This window comes from Palaemon carinicauda, chromosome 19, assembly GCF_036898095.1.
Source record: "Palaemon carinicauda isolate YSFRI2023 chromosome 19, ASM3689809v2, whole genome shotgun sequence".
NCBI classification, from domain to species: Eukaryota; Metazoa; Arthropoda; class Malacostraca; order Decapoda; family Palaemonidae; genus Palaemon; species Palaemon carinicauda.
Genome location: NC_090743.1, coordinates 126,333,736 through 126,353,325, shown reverse-complemented (window position 1 = coordinate 126,353,325; position 19,590 = coordinate 126,333,736). Strand labels below are relative to the sequence as shown.

General features: G+C 34.8%; 1 protein-coding gene across 4 annotated transcripts in view; it reads left to right on the top strand.

The window, feature by feature from the left end:
- galene overlaps positions 1-19,590 on the top strand; it is a 166,592-nt gene that overhangs the window by 70,583 nt on the left and 76,419 nt on the right. For all 4 annotated transcript variants that reach the window (XM_068393921.1, XM_068393919.1, XM_068393918.1 and 1 more), the window contains exon 3: positions 1,304-1,517. In XM_068393921.1, the coding sequence (XP_068250022.1) occupies positions 1,304-1,517 (214 nt within the window). The remainder of the gene's footprint in view (positions 1-1,303; positions 1,518-19,590) is intronic.

Genomic DNA, 19,590 nt, shown 5'->3' with positions numbered 1-19,590 from the left:
TTAATATTAGGTCCATGCAGTAGGACAGATCTGAACCTTGAAATTTTGTATCCATAATATTCTCATTTCCATAGTCAGGAACGTTTCATCATGTTCCATATTATTGTAGGGGTTTCTGAGTTTGCCTTTCTAATTTATATTCCAATCCTCTTTCACTTTGTAAATCTCTCTTTCTCTCTCAAACAACAAAATTAAACTTTTCCCTCTTGGCTGGCCTCCATCTTGGCAAAAGAAATGAGACATGTCGCCATAAATATAAGCCTAGGAGTTTATCCAGGCCATTGGCTTATTGGCATCAACAATGACCGTTGTCGCAGCAACGTCATATTAAATTCTATTTGGATTTGCCTTGACTGGTAATGTTTGGTCTACATTTTTTAGGTTTTATATTATTTTTTCTAACTGTTGTGAGGGGAAATAGTTACTTTTTTACTCTTACTGCAAGACTTTTTTGGTTACTCTCAGACATCATTGTAGTTTCCAACTTGTCAATTCTCGGTTGATCCAAATCAACGTCCGATTGAAGATCGATCTGTGTAGTCCTTGGTTAGTCGACACTAAATTGATTCTAGTCAGTATTCAATCGGAGATTGATCTATACAATCATTGACTATAGTCCATTTCTTTTAGCGATGCATATTTGCACCGACTCGCAGCGGTGCCCTTTTAGCTTGGAAAAGTTTCCTGATCGCTGATTGGTTGGAATTATCTCGTCCAACCAATCAGCGATCCGGAAACTTTCCCGAGCTAAAAGGGCACCGTTGCGAGTCGGTGCAAATATGCATCGCTAAAAGAAATGGACTATAGTTGACGGTCTGTCAATTTTAGTGGACATTCGATCTGAAATCGATCTATGTAGTCATTGACTAGCTGACGCTCTGTTGATTTTAGCCGACATTTGTTCGGAAATCGATCTATGTAGTCCTTGACTAGTCGATGCTTTGTTGATTTCAGTCAGTGGTCGATTAGAGATCGCTCTATGTAATCCTTGACTATTCGATGCTCTGTCGATTTTAGTCGATGTTCTATTGGAGATTGATCTATGTAGTCCTTGACTAGTCGATGCTCAGTCGATTTTAGTCAATGTTCGAATGGAAATCAATCTATGTAATCATTTATATATATCATATGTCAACCATTCCTGTTATTGATTTCACCAATATTGTACATGAATCTTGAAAAAAAAAATCATAAAGTCTACGGTGTTTACACACATATATTCAACTAACATTTCAAAACGTTATTTCAAAAGCAAAAAACGTTTCCTACACTGATGATAATTCCACCTCGCCCTTTTTGACAGGTCACGGATGACCTGTGGGGTATCACGGACCACATGGAGGTCCTGAACGAGAGCATTTGGGCAGCGGAGGTCCGCCAGAGGCTGAAGGACTTCGAGAAGTCCCTCATCAAAGCCATCAAGACGGACGGCTGGGATGGTTCCGAGGACACGACCAAGCAGCAGTGGACGTTCGCCGGGGCGCTCTTCTACTCCATCATCCTCATCACGACGATTGGTGAGTCTTTCGTGATTCTTTCATTCTCATGTAATTGGGGAGTCTTACGTGATTCTTTCATTCTCATATAATTGCTAAATCTTTCGTGATTCTTTCATTCTCATATAATTGCCAAGTCTATTGTGATTCTTTCATTCTCATATAGTTGACGAGTCTTATGTGATTCTTTCATTCTCATATAATTGACGAGTCTTACGTGATTTTTTCATTCTCATGTAATTGGGGAGTATTTCGTGATTCTTTCATTCTCATATAATTTGACGAGCCTTACGTGATTCTTTCATTCTCATATAATTAACAAGTCTTACGTGTTTCTTTCATTCTCATATAATTGACGAGTCTTACGTGATTCCTTCATTCTCATATAATTGCTAAGTCTTATGTGATTCTTTCATTCGCATATAATTGGCGAGTCTTACGTGATTCTTTCATTCTCATATAATTAACAAGTCTTACGTGTTTCTTTCATTCTCATATAATTGACGAGTCTTACGTGATTCCTTCATTCTCATATAATTGCTAAGTCTTATGTGATTCTTTCATTCGCATATAATTGGCGGAGTCTTACGTGATTCTTTCATTCTCATATAATTAACAAGTCTTACTTGTTTCTTTCATTCTCATATAATTGGCGACTCTTACGTGATTCTTTCATTCTCATATAATTAACAAGTCTTGCGTGTTTCCTTCATTCTCATATAATTGCTAATTCTTGCGTGATTCTTTCATTCTCAAATAATTGACGAGTCTTACGTGATTCTTTCATTCTCATATAATTGGGGAGTCTTACGTGATTCTTTCATTCTCATATAATTAACAAGTCTTACGTGATTCTTTCGTTCTCATATAATTAACAAGTATTACGTGATTCTTTCATTGTCATATAATTGGGGAGTCTTTCGTTATTCTTTCATTCTCATATATTTGACGAGTCTTACGTGATTCTTTCATTCTCATATAATTGGGGAGTCTTTCGTTATTCTTTCATTCTCATATAATTGGGGAGTCTTTCATGATTCTTTCTCATTCTAATAATTGGTGACTTTCATTTCTCGTTATGTTTTGTGAATCTTTCATTTTTGATGCTAGTTTGTGACATCGTTAACGTTTGTATAGTTGGTGAGTCTTTCGTTGGTTGGTCAGTGACGTGAGTCTTTCAATCTCGTTGCTGTTGTCTGTGAGTCTTTCATTCATCCTATTGCGATCATCAGCGAGTTTATAATTCTTTTCATGAAAATTGAAATGGTATATATATATATATATATATATATATATATATATATATATATATATATATATATATCAAATCATCTTTCTTCGTGGCTAAGTGGTAGTGTCACTGTCATGCAAGTATCCTGGCCCAGGGTTCGAAACCCGGTCGGTCAGATACTATAGTCTTATGAGTGATTTCGGCTGGGGCTCTGATCCCAAGGTCGTTAAGAGAATCCAGACTTTAATATATATATATATGGCTTATTTGAAATATGAAAACCACCTTTAAATGTGCAAAATTTATCACACACACACACACACACACACACACACACACACACATATATATATATATATATATAGAATATGTTTATGTACGTATGTATGTATGTATACATATTTATATTACACATTCATTATGTACCCATTTCTCATGGCCATTTATTTTTATCAAGCAACGTCAGCACTCGAGTTCACGCCCATTTTTCGTTCCCTTTCGCTGACATTTTCTCCTTTAGATGAAAATGGGCGTAATAATGGCATTGGCCATTAGCCTCTTGTCTCCCTTCTTGCTGTCAGCCAGGTCTTTCGTCCCCTAGTGCTCTCTCTCTCTCTCTCTCTCTCTCTCTCTCTCTCCTCTCTCTCTCTCTCTCCTCTCTCTCTCTCTCTCTCTCTCTCTCAAGTGAATTTATAGGACTGGGAGTACTGAAGTCTGAATGAAAAGCGAATAACTGAAAGTTGGCCTATTGTAATGAAAGGTCCCCCTTTAGATCTGTCAAGTTTATATACTTGGATAATATTTGACTGTGATAGGTTATAATCGTCTCCTTTAACGTAAAGGGCGTAAGTTATAATATTCTACACACACACACACACACACACATATATATATATATATATAAATATATATATATATATACATATATATATATACTGTATATATAAATGTATATATAAATATATATATATATATATATATATATATATATATATATATATATATATATGCAGTATATATATATATATATATATATATATATATATATATATATATATATTTATATATACAGTATATATATATATATATATATATATATATATATATATATATATATATATTTATATATACAGTATATATATATATATATATATATATATATATATATATATAAAATCATCAGCTGTTGCTAGTTTATTGGCTTTCTATGCCAGTCCACAGCCGCAAATTGTCTTAGTTCGTCAATCCATCGACTTCTCTACCTTCCCCTGCTTTTTATTTTTTTTTTGCAGTCTCCAGGGACCCATTCTGGTATTCTTAATGTCTACCTAATATCTGTCATTCTCATTATATGCCCTGCTCATATCCATTATTTTTTCTTACAAGTTGTTAGCATGTCCTCTACTTTAATTTGATCCCGTATCCCTGTTTCTCTTTTTCTGTCTTCTAGTTTTATTCCCATCATTAGTCTTTCCATTGCTCTTTTTGTAACTAGCCTATGTTCTCAGTTCTAAGGCTTTAGTAAGGTTAAAAGTTTCTGAAGCACGAGTTGATACTGGTAGGACCATCTCATTAAATACTTTTCATTTTAGAGAGAGTGGCATTTTACCTTTCATAATCTCAATTTGTGTACGAAATGATCTCCATCACATTCTTATTTGGGAAACAGTTACATTCATTAACAATCTCTAGAGGTTATTCCATAACCCTTATTTGTTTTCTCTCTCTGCATTTTTATTGAACATTATCTGTTTTACTCATATGCATTTTCCGTCCTACATATCTGCTTTTTCTGTTCAAATCTACTATCTTTTGTTATTCATTCCATGGTTTTACTAAACAGAATTATGTCATCTGCAAATCTTAAGTTGTTAATAGTATTTGCAATTAATGTTGATTCCTACATTTTCCCCAATCTAAATTCTCAAAAATTTCTAGGCACGCTGTGAATAATTCAAAATAGATGGGGTCTCCTTGTCTAGCTCCTTTCTCAATTGGATGTTTTTCATTATCAGTATGCAGTTTTAGGATTGCTACAGGCTACTACCCGTATAGATATATAGATATCTTCATAGGTTCTAACATGTGATTCATCTATTCCTTGTCTTTGAAGGGCTCTCATTACTGCTGAGGTTTTGACAGAATCAAAAGCTTTCTCATGGTCTATAAAAGCCATACATTGTGGTTTGTTCTACTCTTGATTTTTCCAAAGGTTATTAATCACGTGAATAGGGTCAACTGTTGAATACCCGCTTCTAAAGCCTGCTTGCTATCTTGGTTGATTAAAGTCTGTCTGTAAATATTCTATGTATCACTGAGAGTAAACTTATTGGGCGGTAAGTTTTCTGGACATTTTTGTCTTCTTATTTTCCGAATTAAAAGTTTACTATGAAATATCCTCCATCTATTATGAAATCAATCATTAGGCCATATTTTGCTTCAATGACTCTTTTTCATGCGTTTTAATGTTCTCTTTTCTTCTCTTACTGTTACTGTCCGAACAGGCTTAGGTGATTCATTATTCTAATAGTAAAGTTATTTCTTATATATATATGTGTGTATATATACTGTATATATATATATATATATATATATATATATATATATATATATACACACACGTGTATGTATATATATTTCTATGTGTATATATTCGTTTGCATGCACTATGTATATATATATATATATATATATATATATATATATATATATATATATATATATATATTTATATATATATTGTGTGTATACATGTGTACTCCATGTATGAAAGTATAAAGGTAGATGATAGGGCGTAAGTGCATATTTATATGCGTCAAAACACACGAGAGAGTCTGTTTATTCGTGTTGTTTGAAAGTTAAAGTGACACACGACCCTTGAAAGGACGTTATCTGCAGGGCTATTAAGATAATCTTGACAGAACTTATGAGCTGATTACTCTTCCCATAATTCACGCAGGGAGCATAAAAAAAAGAAAAAAAAAGAGAAAAGAAAGGATCCCATACCCAGACGAAATACAGATCGCGTTCTAGTAACGCGTCTGGTCCGAAAAAATAACCAAACATTTGGTCTGTGCGCTATAAATTACCCGCCAGTATTGAATTAACGTAGTATCCCACCTTTCCCGTCTCGCCAAGCACACGCCAACAGAAAACGGGATGTGTTTGGTCTTTTGATATTTTCGTATCTTGCCTCCTCTAATAAACAAGCAGCTTCTGCCATTACTCATTCTATCCCAGCCGTTGCAATGAGGTTTCAAGTTTGTGTTTTCTTGTACCGACGTCTCCCAATCATGGGGAAGCGGGGGTGGGGGGGATGGGGGGGGGGGCTCTATCTATCCAAACGGAAACAGAGTGTGACTGGTATTTTAATGAAAAAGCGGAGCGGTCCTCTTTCTCGCTTGGGTATAATTGGTATTTCAGCTAAAGTCTCTCTCTCTCTCTCTCTCTCTCTCTCTCTCTCTCTCTCTCTCTCTCTCTCGAATGCTGGTTGGCAGTCGTCCACGTTGCCAATCCTTGTCAATCTCTGTCCTATCCGAAAGAGGTACAATGGGGCGTTTATACTAGTTTTTTTTTTCCAAGCTAGCTCCCAGGAACTTCTAATTTGCTTCGAGTAGCTTGGCTCCTAGCCACCAATAGGTGATAGAGAGTGATGTCCATCTCTTAGATAGGAGCGAGAAAACTAGACCGTTTATATATATATATATATATATATATATATATATATATATACATATATTCATATACGCATTATTTATATATGCATGTATATATAAATTTATATATATATATATATACATATATATATATATATATATATATATATATATATATATATATATACACATATATAAATAATGCGTGTATGAATATATGTATATAGATATATTTATATATATAATATATATGTATGTATATATATATATATATATATATATATATATATTGTATATGCTAAAGGACGAGAGACATAAATTATTTCAAGGTATATATATATATATATATATATATATATATATATATATATATATATATATATTGTATATGCTAAAGGACGAGAGACATAAATTATTTCAAGGCAACACTTCTAGTTTTATGTATCTTTTCTTGTCGTCAGAAATAGAATTTTTAAAGGAAAATACGAAATATTTTACCCTACAGCTCCATTTATTCAACTCTAGCCGACAGCCTTTCTGACAATAACTAATGCTTTCTTCAGGACATATTTAGAAAGAAGTCGTCATCCTTATATACTAACGAAAATTTAAAGAATGCCAAAAAGTTTTATATATATATATATATATATATATATATATATATATATATATATATATATATATATATATATATATATATACTGTATATATATATATATATATATATATATATATATACAGTAATACCTCGGTTCTCGACCATAATTCGTTCTGGTATTGGGGTCGAGAACCGATATTTGTTCGCAAACCAAAAAGAATTTTTCCATACGATAAGGTAAACTAGATTAATTCGTTCCCAAGCGCCAGATAAATGTTCACATTCTAAATCTAAATATTGTACTCATAGGTAAAAATGTGTAAATAAACTATCAAAAGTAAATGCTAAAACTAAATACATAATAAAATAAATTTAAACCCTTTTTTTATCATTTGTTTACTTTTGTAACTGTGGTGTGATGGCATACTGGAATGGAGATGGAGGAAGGAAGGGGGTTGGTTACTGCTTTGAAGGGTAGTCCCCTTCTATGAAGGGAGTTTTTTCCCTTCTCTGCCTCTTTTGCTCTTGTGACTCAATCTCTGCAGTTGCTTGTCGTTTTATCTTTAATTAAAAACCTATCCATCGTAACCTGTTTTTTCTTGTGCTATTCTCCTGAAGTGGGACATGACACACTCATTAAAAATGTTTACAGAATGATTTGCCACAACAGTATTCGAGTGATATTTCTCAACAAAAAGCTGAAGTTCACCCCATTTTCCATGCATTTCATTGATTAAGGCACTCAGAACCTCCTCCCCAAGGTCTTCTACCATATCCTTCTGCTACTTTTGTTGCAGATGCAACAACTCTTTGGTCGTTATAACGGTAGAGTTTCTTTCCACAAGCTCGTCAGTGTCCTCTTTTTCGACTGCAATTCCCAAAGTTTTCCCCATGGTCAAAATCTCATCAATGATAGCACTTTCTTCGACTGGAGAACCTGATTCAGTCTGAAACCTTTCAAAATCTCTCTTCGGTACACATTCTGACCACAGTTTTCTCCATGCCAAATTTAAGGTACAGTACGTTACAACACTCCATGCAATGCCAATGAGATTCACAGAGGTCAAGATACTAAAGTGTTCTTTCCAGAATTCTTGAAGTGTTAGGTGTGTGTCACTAGTCACTTCCAAACACTTTTGGAAAAGGGCTTTGGTGTACAGTTTTTTAAAACTCAAAATGACCTGTTGGTCCATAGCCTGAAGAATTGGCGTCATATTCTGCAGCAGGAATTTAACTTTGATGAAACTGAATTCATCAACTAATTCATCCTCTAAACCTGGGAGGTGAGCAGGAGCATTGTCCATGATTAACCGGCATTTTATTGGCAAATTTTCTGCCGTAAGATATTCCTTCACTTGGGGGGCAAACACTTCGTGCACCCACTCATTGAAAAACTTGGGTCACCCATGCCTTTGAGTTGGCCGGCCACATAACTGGCAATTTACTTTTCATTATGTTGTTCTTTTTAAAGATCCGGTAGTTGTCTGAATGTTAGACAAGCAAAGGTTTTATTTTACAGTCACCACTAGCATTTGCACACAACAAAAGAGTGAGCCTATCCTTCATTGGTTTATGCCCGGGCAATGATTTTTCCTCCTTTGTAATGTATAATGTACGTACTGGCCGGCATTTTTTTCCAATTGAAAACCTGTTGAGGAAGAAACTGGTGTTCCTTTATATAAGCATTAAATTCTTTAACAAAGCCTTCAGCTGCAGCTTTGTTCAAACCTGCTGCTTTGACATGTCTTGTTATACGATGTATGCCAGTTCTTGTTTTTTAATTTTTCGAACCAACCTCTGCTGGATTTGAACGTAAATGTTTCACTTTCGGCACTTGTACGAGGCATTTTCTTTTCTAGGTCACCGTAAATTTGTAAGGCTTTTTCGCAAATAAAAGCTTCACTAAATGCTATCAGCGGCTAACTCTACCCTGATGAATATTAGTAGCAGCTTTTCCTTTTCCTCCATTACCTGCGACCTTTGCTTTGTTATCAGTCACACCTTTTGCAACACTAGCTGTGTTTATCACTTCTTTTTTTCTTGAGGAAAGTTGAAATCATTGATTTTGGAATGCCATACTGCACAGCAAGATCAGAAACACAAACGCCATTTTCAAATTTGCCAATTATTTCCTTTTTTAGTTCAATTGTCGTTCTCACTGTCTTCCTCTTCGCTTTCTGTTAACTTCTGGCTCTCTTTGGGCCCATTATGAACGCTCAGAATTAATAAAAAAAAAAAGCACAACAGTTCAGATTAGCATAATCTAATATACAAGGGAATGCATGAATCTTCCTTTGGAGACATTTTGAACTCAAATATTTTGGTCAAAAACATATTTGTTCGAGTTGTGAGTTGTTCGAGTACCAAGGCTCCACTGTATATATATATATGTATATATATATATATATATATATATATATATATATATATATACAGTATATACTGTATGTGTATATATATATATATATATATATATATATATATATATACATATATATATATGTATATATATATATATATATACACATATATATTATCCTCAGCCGGTACTAGTCCACCGTAGAACAAACGCCTCAGACATGTCCTTCCACCTGCGTCTGTTTATGGTCTTTCTATGCCAGTCCACTCCAACAAACTCTCTTAGTCCGTCAATCCATCTACTTCTCTTCCTATCCCTGCTTCTTTTGCAATCTCTAGGGACCCATTTTGTTATTCTTAATGTCTATCTTTTTATTTGTCATTCTCATTATCTTCTCCATCTAAATTTTTTTTTTCTTACATGTTAGAATATTCTCTACTTTAGTTTGCTCTCGTATCCATTTGGCTATTTTTCTGTCTCTGTTTTATTCCCATTATTACTCTTTCCATAGCTCTTTGAGTTGTAATTAGCTTATGTTCAAAGGCTTTAGTAAGGTTCGAAGTTTCTGATGCTTAAGTTAAGACTGGTAAGTTCATCTGATTAAATATTTGTTTTTCTTTGAGAAAGGGCCATTGAGTGAGTTAATAAATTAATAATACATATATATATATATATATATGTGTGTGTATATATATATTTATATATATATATATATATATATATATATATATATATATATATATATATATATATATATATACAGTATATATATATATACATACACATATATACCTATATATATATATATATATATATATATATATATATATATATGTGTGTGTGTGTAATGTATGTGCGCATGCGTGTTCAGAAGACGAGGGATAGAAGACAATTTTCCTTTGTTAGAATTAACACAATAGTCTGGAGAGAGAGAGAGAGAGAGAGAGAGAGAGAGAGAGAGAGAGAGAGAGAGAGAGAGAGAGAGAGAGAGAGAGAGAGAGAGAGAACGAGTTGGCAAAGAATGAAAAACGAAATCTCTCTTCAGCATCGCCCTCAGAGTAATGCAAAAAGACAGTTGGGGAATGTCACAAATATTCGCCTGGGATAAAATCGCGAAAGCTTTGGCTATAATGCGTCGCTTGGGGGAAAGTGATGCTTTTGCTATGATCTCTCTCTCTCTCTCTCTCTCTCTCTCTCTCTCTCATCTCTCTCTCTCTCTCTCTCTCTCTCTCTCTCCCCCCTTTATATATATATATATATATATATATATGTATATATATAAATTATATATGTATATATATAAAAATATATATTTATATATATAAATATATATATAGACATATATATATATATATATATATAGACATATATATATATATATATATATATATATATATACATACTCAGTATTTTTCTTAAAAAGACCAATAAAAGAAACTAAACAAATCAAATATAGTGATAAATTTGATGACAATGTTAAACTGGTTGATTACAGTTATATAAATAAATACATTGATATGTATATATGTACACAGACAGTGGACTAGCAAATCCTTATGACATATTCTAAATATTATTATTATTATTATTATTATTATTATTATTATTATTCAGTGGCTACTGTCTTCCTCTTGGTAAGGATAGAAGGGACTCTTTAGCTATGGTCAGCAGCTCTTTTAGGAGGACACTCCCAAATCAAACCATCGTTCTCTAGTCTTGGGTAGTGTCATAGCCTCTGTACCATGGCCTTCCACTGTCATGGATTAGAATTCTCTTGCTTGAGGATACACTAGGGCACGCTGTTGTATCTTATTTCTCTTCCTCTTTGTTTTTTTTTAAGTTTTTCCATATGAAAGATTTGATTTAATGTTGATACTGTTCTTAAAATGTATTATTTTCATTTTTTTATTACTCCTTGTGTGGTTTATTACCTTGTTTCCTTTCCTCACTGGGATATTTTTTCCCTGTTGGAGCCCTTTCGCTTATAGCATCTTGCTATTCCAACCAGGGTTATAGCTTATATTGTAATAATAATAATGATAATAATAATAATAATAGTAATGCACCAGAGGTTCCTCATAGACGCAAGAAATATGTTCTCACCCAAGCAGTGGTAATTTGCTTTTCATATTTTCCAACTGGCCACTAATCACATCCTGTTCAAGTACCGTGCGTGTGAGGTATTGTTTTCATAGCCTTTTTTTTTTCCTTCTTATGGTTTACTCGCCCCCCTTTTTCCTTCAACCTTAATCTTTGTTTTCCCTCCGTCAGGAGGCCTGCCAAAAAATACGCCACCGACTGGAGCCAGAGAGGAGACAACTTGTGGTAGGTTGTATGGTGCCTCTCGGGGTGCCTCTGAAGCGAGTGTTGTTTCTCGAATAAATACTCAGGTTTGTGAGGTTTCTCCGCAGGGGAGAGATGAGTGAGCGGTTAAAAGACCGATCGCAGTTATTGATGATGTTTTTCCTGAGGTCCGACCTGTCATGTAAGGCGTCCCACTGGGTAGTGTCTTGAAACCTTCGCTATTTTCATCGTGTCCTCACTTCACTCCGCATTCTCTACACTACAGGTATAAACATGATAAAACATTAAATTGCATTATAGCGCACCGTGCCGGTTGACCCTATTATAGCGCACCGTGCCGGTTGACGCCAGGTTTATTTTTCTAATGAATCATACTTTTTAAAAAACAATTTATATATAACATCACATTCTAATAACTTCTACAAACTTCTGTACTGATATAGCAGTGCATATTTAAAACAAAATGAACAAACTTTCAAATTAACATATAAGCCTCCTCTGCCGCCCAGGAAAAACCATAGATAAAAAACAAAATCTCAAGTTTTGAAAAAACTATGGAAACCTGTGTATCCACGGCAATAATGCAGAGTAACTCAAATTTGAGTGGTGGAACCTCACTCTTGTACTACTAATAAATAATAATGATAATCATTTTAATAATAAATTCGACTTGCTCGGGCTAGCGTGCGCTAGAAAGTGACCACTTACTAAATACCTCTTCAAACATTGAATACGTTTCACCCAACACTAAATTCTCATTGGCCACTGCCTACATAACAACTGAACTTAAGTAACAAGACACTTAAGATCTGCTTACATGTCGTTAGGACAATTATTTTTCGCTATACTTCGTAACGCGAAAAAATTCTAGTCCTCACTTCACTCCGCATTCTCTACACTACAGGTATAAACATGATAAAACATTAAATTGCATTATAGCGCACCGTGCCGGTTGACCCTAGATAATACCAAAGAAAGGGAGAGAAGGAAAAAAATGGAGAGAGAGAAATAAATGTTCCGATTGAATGATTTCCACATTTAACCTCTTTTTGAAGCCTTTGACAAACATGTTTACTTGAAACAGACTACCAACACTCATGTCTATGAAGACACCTATCATTGACGTTATCGTTTGCGATGTTTGAACTTGTAGCCACAGTTTTAACAAAAAATTCTGTTTGGTTACATTACAGGAGCTTTTAAAAAACTTCTTAAAGAGAAATCGATCAAAGGACAAAATCATTCCAGCTTCCTCTGTATCAAGCAAAATACATCAAACATGGAAAAGCATTTGTGACAACTTCCGATATCAAAAACTTCACAGTATTGGTGATTTTTAATTTTTTTTTTTCTGTTCAACTAAGAAATCTTCAAATTACAATAAACTTAATTCCCCAAATCTCATAAGAAAACCTTAATGATCTATCAAAATAATAAAGAAGTTTTTCAATATAGGAAAATATAATCCGCACGGATTCTGCAACACCATATTATCAAAAAGATCCTTTGTATGCACCGATCTACCAGCTTAATGATTCACAGGTGCTTGCAAAGATTTAACAAGTGAATTTTCCGTTGGATCTATGTAACCCCTCATTTCATGCATGCACGTTATGGCATAAATAGCCTGATCACTAGAGATTACTAAAGCGCCGGAATCTAATAAAAGAGTCATAAATAAAGCAACATACAATGGCATTTCGCTTTGCTCGTGACCATTATTGTAAGCTTCTCTTTGTTGAAAGACAAGTTGGTAGGCCTTGTCGGTGCTGTCATTCATCGATGATAGAAGATGCTCATGACAACTGAGGTCCCCCAATTTCCTGTCCAAATTAGATGCCACCGTTAAAGACGACTGCTGGCATTTCATTGTATTCACGATCCTGGAAAGCAGATTCCAAAAATAAAACATTGTACATATATACTTATAATTTCAAAAACCTTTACCTTCTATATCAAAGTTAAATTTCAGCGAAAAATTTCCCTCTTTGCCGTGTGTAATAACCTTTTGTTACGTAAACACTCAAAATTTAACAATAAAGCTTCCCTCGTTAATATCAACAGTCAAGATGGAGAGGACTTTCACTCTGGAATATTCTACTTAAGAATTTTTACCTCCATTTTATTAATAACTTTTGGTATAAAGCACCAAACCTCAAGTTAAAGCATCAATTCCCTCTGTACCGGGACACCAATATTAGAGATTAAAAACCTCAACATATTTTTAAAAGTAGCAAAACAGTCTAAAGAATGAATAACTCTCACAAGTCCATAACTCTGAAAAATGTAAGCAAGAATTGACCATTCATCCATGTTAGTTGACAACACTTCAAAATATCCACTCTTTTGTACTCTTTCTGGGCTTACATACATTGATGACCTGAACAGTGTATTCAGTACAAGTTTAAATTCTTTGTTTTCTATGATTTCCAAATCTGTCTTTTTGCTACCTACTTGCATTAAAATCGAAAATCTTTTATCTGAAACAACGTTCAAACATTGCCAAAGTACTTTACATAATTCTGTCGACTACCTCCTGCTCCTTCATGTTTAATTTTAAAAATTCATTTGCTGTCCAGTTTCCAACCACTCTTTTCATGATAAAAAAAATGCGCTGTATTCATCGCTAAAAACTTCAGAATTACTCCAAACCTACTACTGAGGTGTCACAACATATAAATTTCCCAACACCAGAGGCGTCACAATATAACTATTAAATCTGAGGAGTCACAATATAGCGGTAAATTTCCTATGTCTGAAGCGTCGCAATATAGCGGTAAATTTCCTATGAGGCGTTGCAATATATTGATAAGATTGCCTACATCCGAGGCTTCGCAATGTGATAAATTGCCTACATCTGATGCGTCACAATATAGTAATTAACTGCCTACATCTTAGGCGTCACAATAGAGTGATAAACTGCCTACATCTGAGGCGTCACAATATAGTGCTAAACTGCCTACATCTGAGGCGTCACAATATAGTGCTAAACTGCCTACATCTGAGGCGTCACAATAGTGCTAAACTGCCTACATCTGAGGCGTCACAATAGTGCTAAACTGCCTACATCTGAGGCGTCACAATATAGTGCTAAGCTGCTACAGTACATCTGAGGCGTCACAATATAGTGATAAACTGCCTACATCTTAGGCGTCACAATATAGTGATAAACTGCCTACACCTTAGGCGTCACAATATAGTGATAAACTGCCTACATTATAGGCGTCACAATATAGTGATAAACTGCCTACATTATAGGCGTCACAATATAGTGATAAACTGCCTACATTATCGGCGTCACAATATAGTGATAAACTGCCTACAACTTAGGCGTCACAATGAAGTAATAGGTTAAATAAGTCTGATGCAAGTATATAGTTAAAGTAACGACCAAAATAAAAAGAATGAATTTCTGCGTCAAAACGTGATCACAACCAGAGCATCTGATATTTCTTCATTAAGTTCTCAACTAGCTTTGCTCAATATGTAAAAATACAGAAATACTTTATCGTTTACATTTTAACAATACTTCTCACGACAAATTTCGTGGAAATTATGTAACAGACAATTCTGTCCAAAAGATATTCGTTAAAATAACGTTTTTGTTAATTCAGAAGGTTTGGCATCTAAACAAGATCTTTAACGACAGTTTATCCTAATACTGTAGTTACAAAATTTGCCTTCAGTATTCGTCCTCTGTAAACCTTTCCAAATACAATTTAGAGTCTGAAAACCAATTATACTTTCTTGTAAATAAATCCAAATCTTGAAGCTTTTAAAAGTAGATAACTAGCATCCGATGCCCCTTCAAAACAACCATCCGCAGCTATGCCATCATCTAAAAATACTTCAATCTTCACGTCCTTAGATCTCCAATATCTAACAGACTTAAGAACTTTAGTAAATATGTACCGCCGCTTTCACAAATATCTAAAGATAATCCATTATAAAAACTTTTTACATTTTTCCCCAATGAGAAAGATATTGGCAAAGTTTTAATAGATTTCTATGCGATAAGCAGACTGTAGACTGATTAAATCCTTAAAAAGTTTGTAATAAAAAACCAGCCTTTGCTTACCATTTCCATTCTTGGTCACCGTCGAAGGAATTATTTCTTAGTTTTTCTGATACCAGTGTCACCCATTCTCTTTTAATAAACTCTGATTCGTCCCTTTCTGACCTATTGTTACCCAATCCAACAACCACAGTAACGGTTTTAAAATGGAATTTTATGAACGACCTTTTAGACGTCAATGACTATCCCAATCTAATTCTGTTCAATGTATTGTGAATAACTACAACCAACAGGCGATTAAAAACAATAAAATAAAATAAACACAATGTTCCAATTTCCTTGTACCAACTGCTAAGTATACAAAATAAAAACAGCTATATTTTCACTTATCTTTTCGACGTCTTTCTTGGTACGTTCCCGGCTCCAATGTCAACTCTCGGCCTTTATTGAGCTCTAGACCTCTTCCATCAAAGTTGATATGAATCCACACTTTCCCTCGATATTTAACTAGCTTGACACTTTCGACGATGCTGCTCTTTGCGTACTAACTCGTTTCTGCAGCAGTTTTAGATGTTCCTTGTCCTCCAAGTTGATAAACAATCGCATCTAATGCTAACATTTTCGTATCAGTTTCCTCAAAATAACGCGATGCTCATTCAAATGGTTTTCCATCATACTTTAACGAGGTGCGGATACTTGTTGAATATTCTGCTGGAAATCGGATAATAGATTGTCCATCACTTCTTGAAACGGTTCCAGCATTCTGATTGCTAGCGTGAAAACACTATTCACATCTGAAGCTGTATTTGACCCTGCCTGGCGTCCTGGCTAATAAATTCGACTTGCTCGGGCTAGCGTGCGCTAGAAAGTGACCACTTACTAAATACCTCTTCAAACATTGAATACGTTTCACCCAACACTAAATTCTCATTGGCCACTGCCTACATAACAACTGAACTTAAGTAACAAGACACTTAAGATCTGCTTACATGTCGTTAGGACAATTATTTTTCGCTATACTTCGTAACGCGAAAAAATTCTATTATTAACGATATTGTTGTTGGCGTTGCGAATAAGATATTGTAGTATGATGCGCTTCAGATTGATCTTATTCCATACATAAGATACTTTGAGTATATTATACCCTTACAGCTGTGAATTAAAGATTTGAGTTTGAAGTGGTTTGGAGCAAACAAACTGTACTTCGGGTACTTGACACCTCAAACTCCATGATTTGAGCACTGTCCATTGCTGGAACATGTAGCCAATGATGAAACAAAGCAAACATTATTTATTCCTTGATAGGCTATATAGATTCAGACATTTGGATATAGGGTACGCATTCATATTCTCTCTCTCTCTCTCTCTCTCTCTCTCTCTCTCTCTCTCTCTCTCTCTCTCTCTCTCACCAAAATTTTATAAGTTATTTGTATCGTATGCAGACTTAAAAACCGGCTTTCGTTTTATCGTTTGTTGCCTTGTAACTTCTGCCATCTGGTGGCCATTAAGCGCAGCTTTTATGCTGCGATTGCAGGGTTGCCTAGATCTACCTCTTGCGTTGTGCGTCCCTCTAGATGTGTTAGTACACAAACAATTGCGAATTTCAAAGTAAGAATGGGTTTGTATCTTATTCTGAGGTTCAAGGGGAATGTCGACAGCTGAAATAACTGGAAGGATTTTGTTAGATCAAAAGACTTTGAGTCACTCTTAAGTATGAAAAGGTGTTTGTAATATTTACAATAGTTTGGCCGTTTAATTGATCACCCGAGATCTGGTTTTCTTTAACATGATTGCTTGAGTTGCCATGTCAGTTTAATAAAGCCTCGAATTATTATTATTATTATTATTATTATTATTATTATTATTATTATTATAAACAGCTATTCCACAACCCTAATTGGAAAAGCAGGATGATATAAGCCCACGGGCTCCAATAGGGAAAAATATCCCTGTGAAGAAAGGATATGAGGAAATAAATAAACTACAATAGAAGTAATGAACAATTAAAATAAGATATTTTTTGAACAGTAACAACAATAAAATAGGCATTTTATATATTAACTATAAAAACTTTTAAAAAAATAAAAAAGATGAAGAGAAATAAGGTAGAACAGCGTGCCAGAATGTACCCCCAAGAAAGGGAATTCTTAACCCAAGACAGTGGAAGACCATGGTACAGAGGCTATGGCACTACCCATGACTAGAGAACTATGGTTTGATATTGTGCAGTAGTTAACCCACTGATCGAAGAGGAATTATTATAGGTATGCTTATTTACCCCAAGAGCCTGTGAAGCTTAAAAATTAAATTTAATTTAAAATAAGTCAACTTTAAAACCATTATAGGAGATGTAGACAATTTCTCTCTCTCTCTCTCTCTCTCTCTCTCTCTCTCTCTCTCTCTCTCTCTCTCTCTCTCTCTCTCTCTCTCTCCTAACTACAACCCGCTGTTTCGGTAATTTGTAGGAGAGTATGGTTTTCGAGTGTATCTCTTTGGGTACCCGCTCTCACCAGGGTATGACTAACCCCCCCCCCCCCCCGAGTGTCCACTGTCCACGGCCTTCTTACAATTATACTTCAAGTTTTATTAGGGTTTAACCCCATAGTTTATTTGTTAAGGGCTTCAGCAACCACAGGTCTACATTTGGGGGAAGGATAAACATATGTGCAAACAAGACATTGTTCTTTTTCTTGTGTTTAAGCCACGAATATAATCTCAGGAGTTAAGTCTTTCAACATTTTTCTCTATTGTTAAGACTGTTTAGTACCTCTAACAGTGAGGCATTTGTTGACCGAATGCCCCAATTATAATAACTTGAGGAATAGATATTCGTTTGGGGCTCGAGGTGAGGGTGGCAGGTTCATCCTTGCCAAGATTCTTGGACATGATGTGTCCTACTATGCAAGTGGCATTTTTAGATTTATTTCAGAATCAGGTCATCTGAAAACTATTCAACTTTTATGACATTCAACTTTTTTCATTTTAATTGAATACTCTTTTTTTTGTATACATAAACTAAATGATATCGGCGTCAATGACCTTAGATGTCAGGATGCCTGAAAACTTTAAATCAATCAATCTCTGTTGTCATTTGTATTTCTTAATGTGTTTTTATCACATTTAGTTGTCCGTTTTTATTTTCGATTGGTTTTACAGTTTTCGTCAATTTTTAAACCAAGACCGTTACCGTTTGGTAACGTCTCTGCCTGGTGTTTGCCAGACTGGGGTTCGAATCCTGCTCAGAATCGTTAGTGCCATTAGTGTCTGCAACCTTACCATCCCTGTGAGCTAAGTTTGGGGGGTTTGTGGGAGCCTTTTGGTCCATCTGCTGAGACATCAGCAGCCACTGCCTGGCCCTCCCTGGTCCTAGCTTGGGTGGAGAGGAGGCTTGGGCGATGATCATATGATATATGGTCAGACTCTAGGGCATTGTTCTGACTGCTAGGGCAATGTCACTGTCCCTTGCCTCTTCCATTCATGAGCGACCTTTAAACCTTTAAAAGAGAGGTAATTCAAGTATGTACTGTAAACGCCGTCAATGACCTTCGATGTCAGGATGCCAGAGAACTCCAAATCAGTCAATCAATTATGTTGAATTGCAGTTAAAGAGTAACCAGCCCTTTTTATTACCGAGTTTTCTCAAAAGAACAAACAGAGGTTTTATACTCATTTCACTGTATCATTATTATTATTATCACTAGGTAAGCTACAACCCTAGTTGGAGAAGCAGAATAAACCCAAGGGTTCCAACAGGGAAAAATAACCCAGCGAGGAAAGGAAATAAGGAAATGAATAAGTTATATGAGGAATGATTAACAATTGAAATGAAATATTCAAAAGAAGTAACATCATACGGATATTTCATATATAATCTATAAAAAGACTTATGTGAGCCTGCTCAACATACAAATATTTGCTGCAAGTTTGTAAT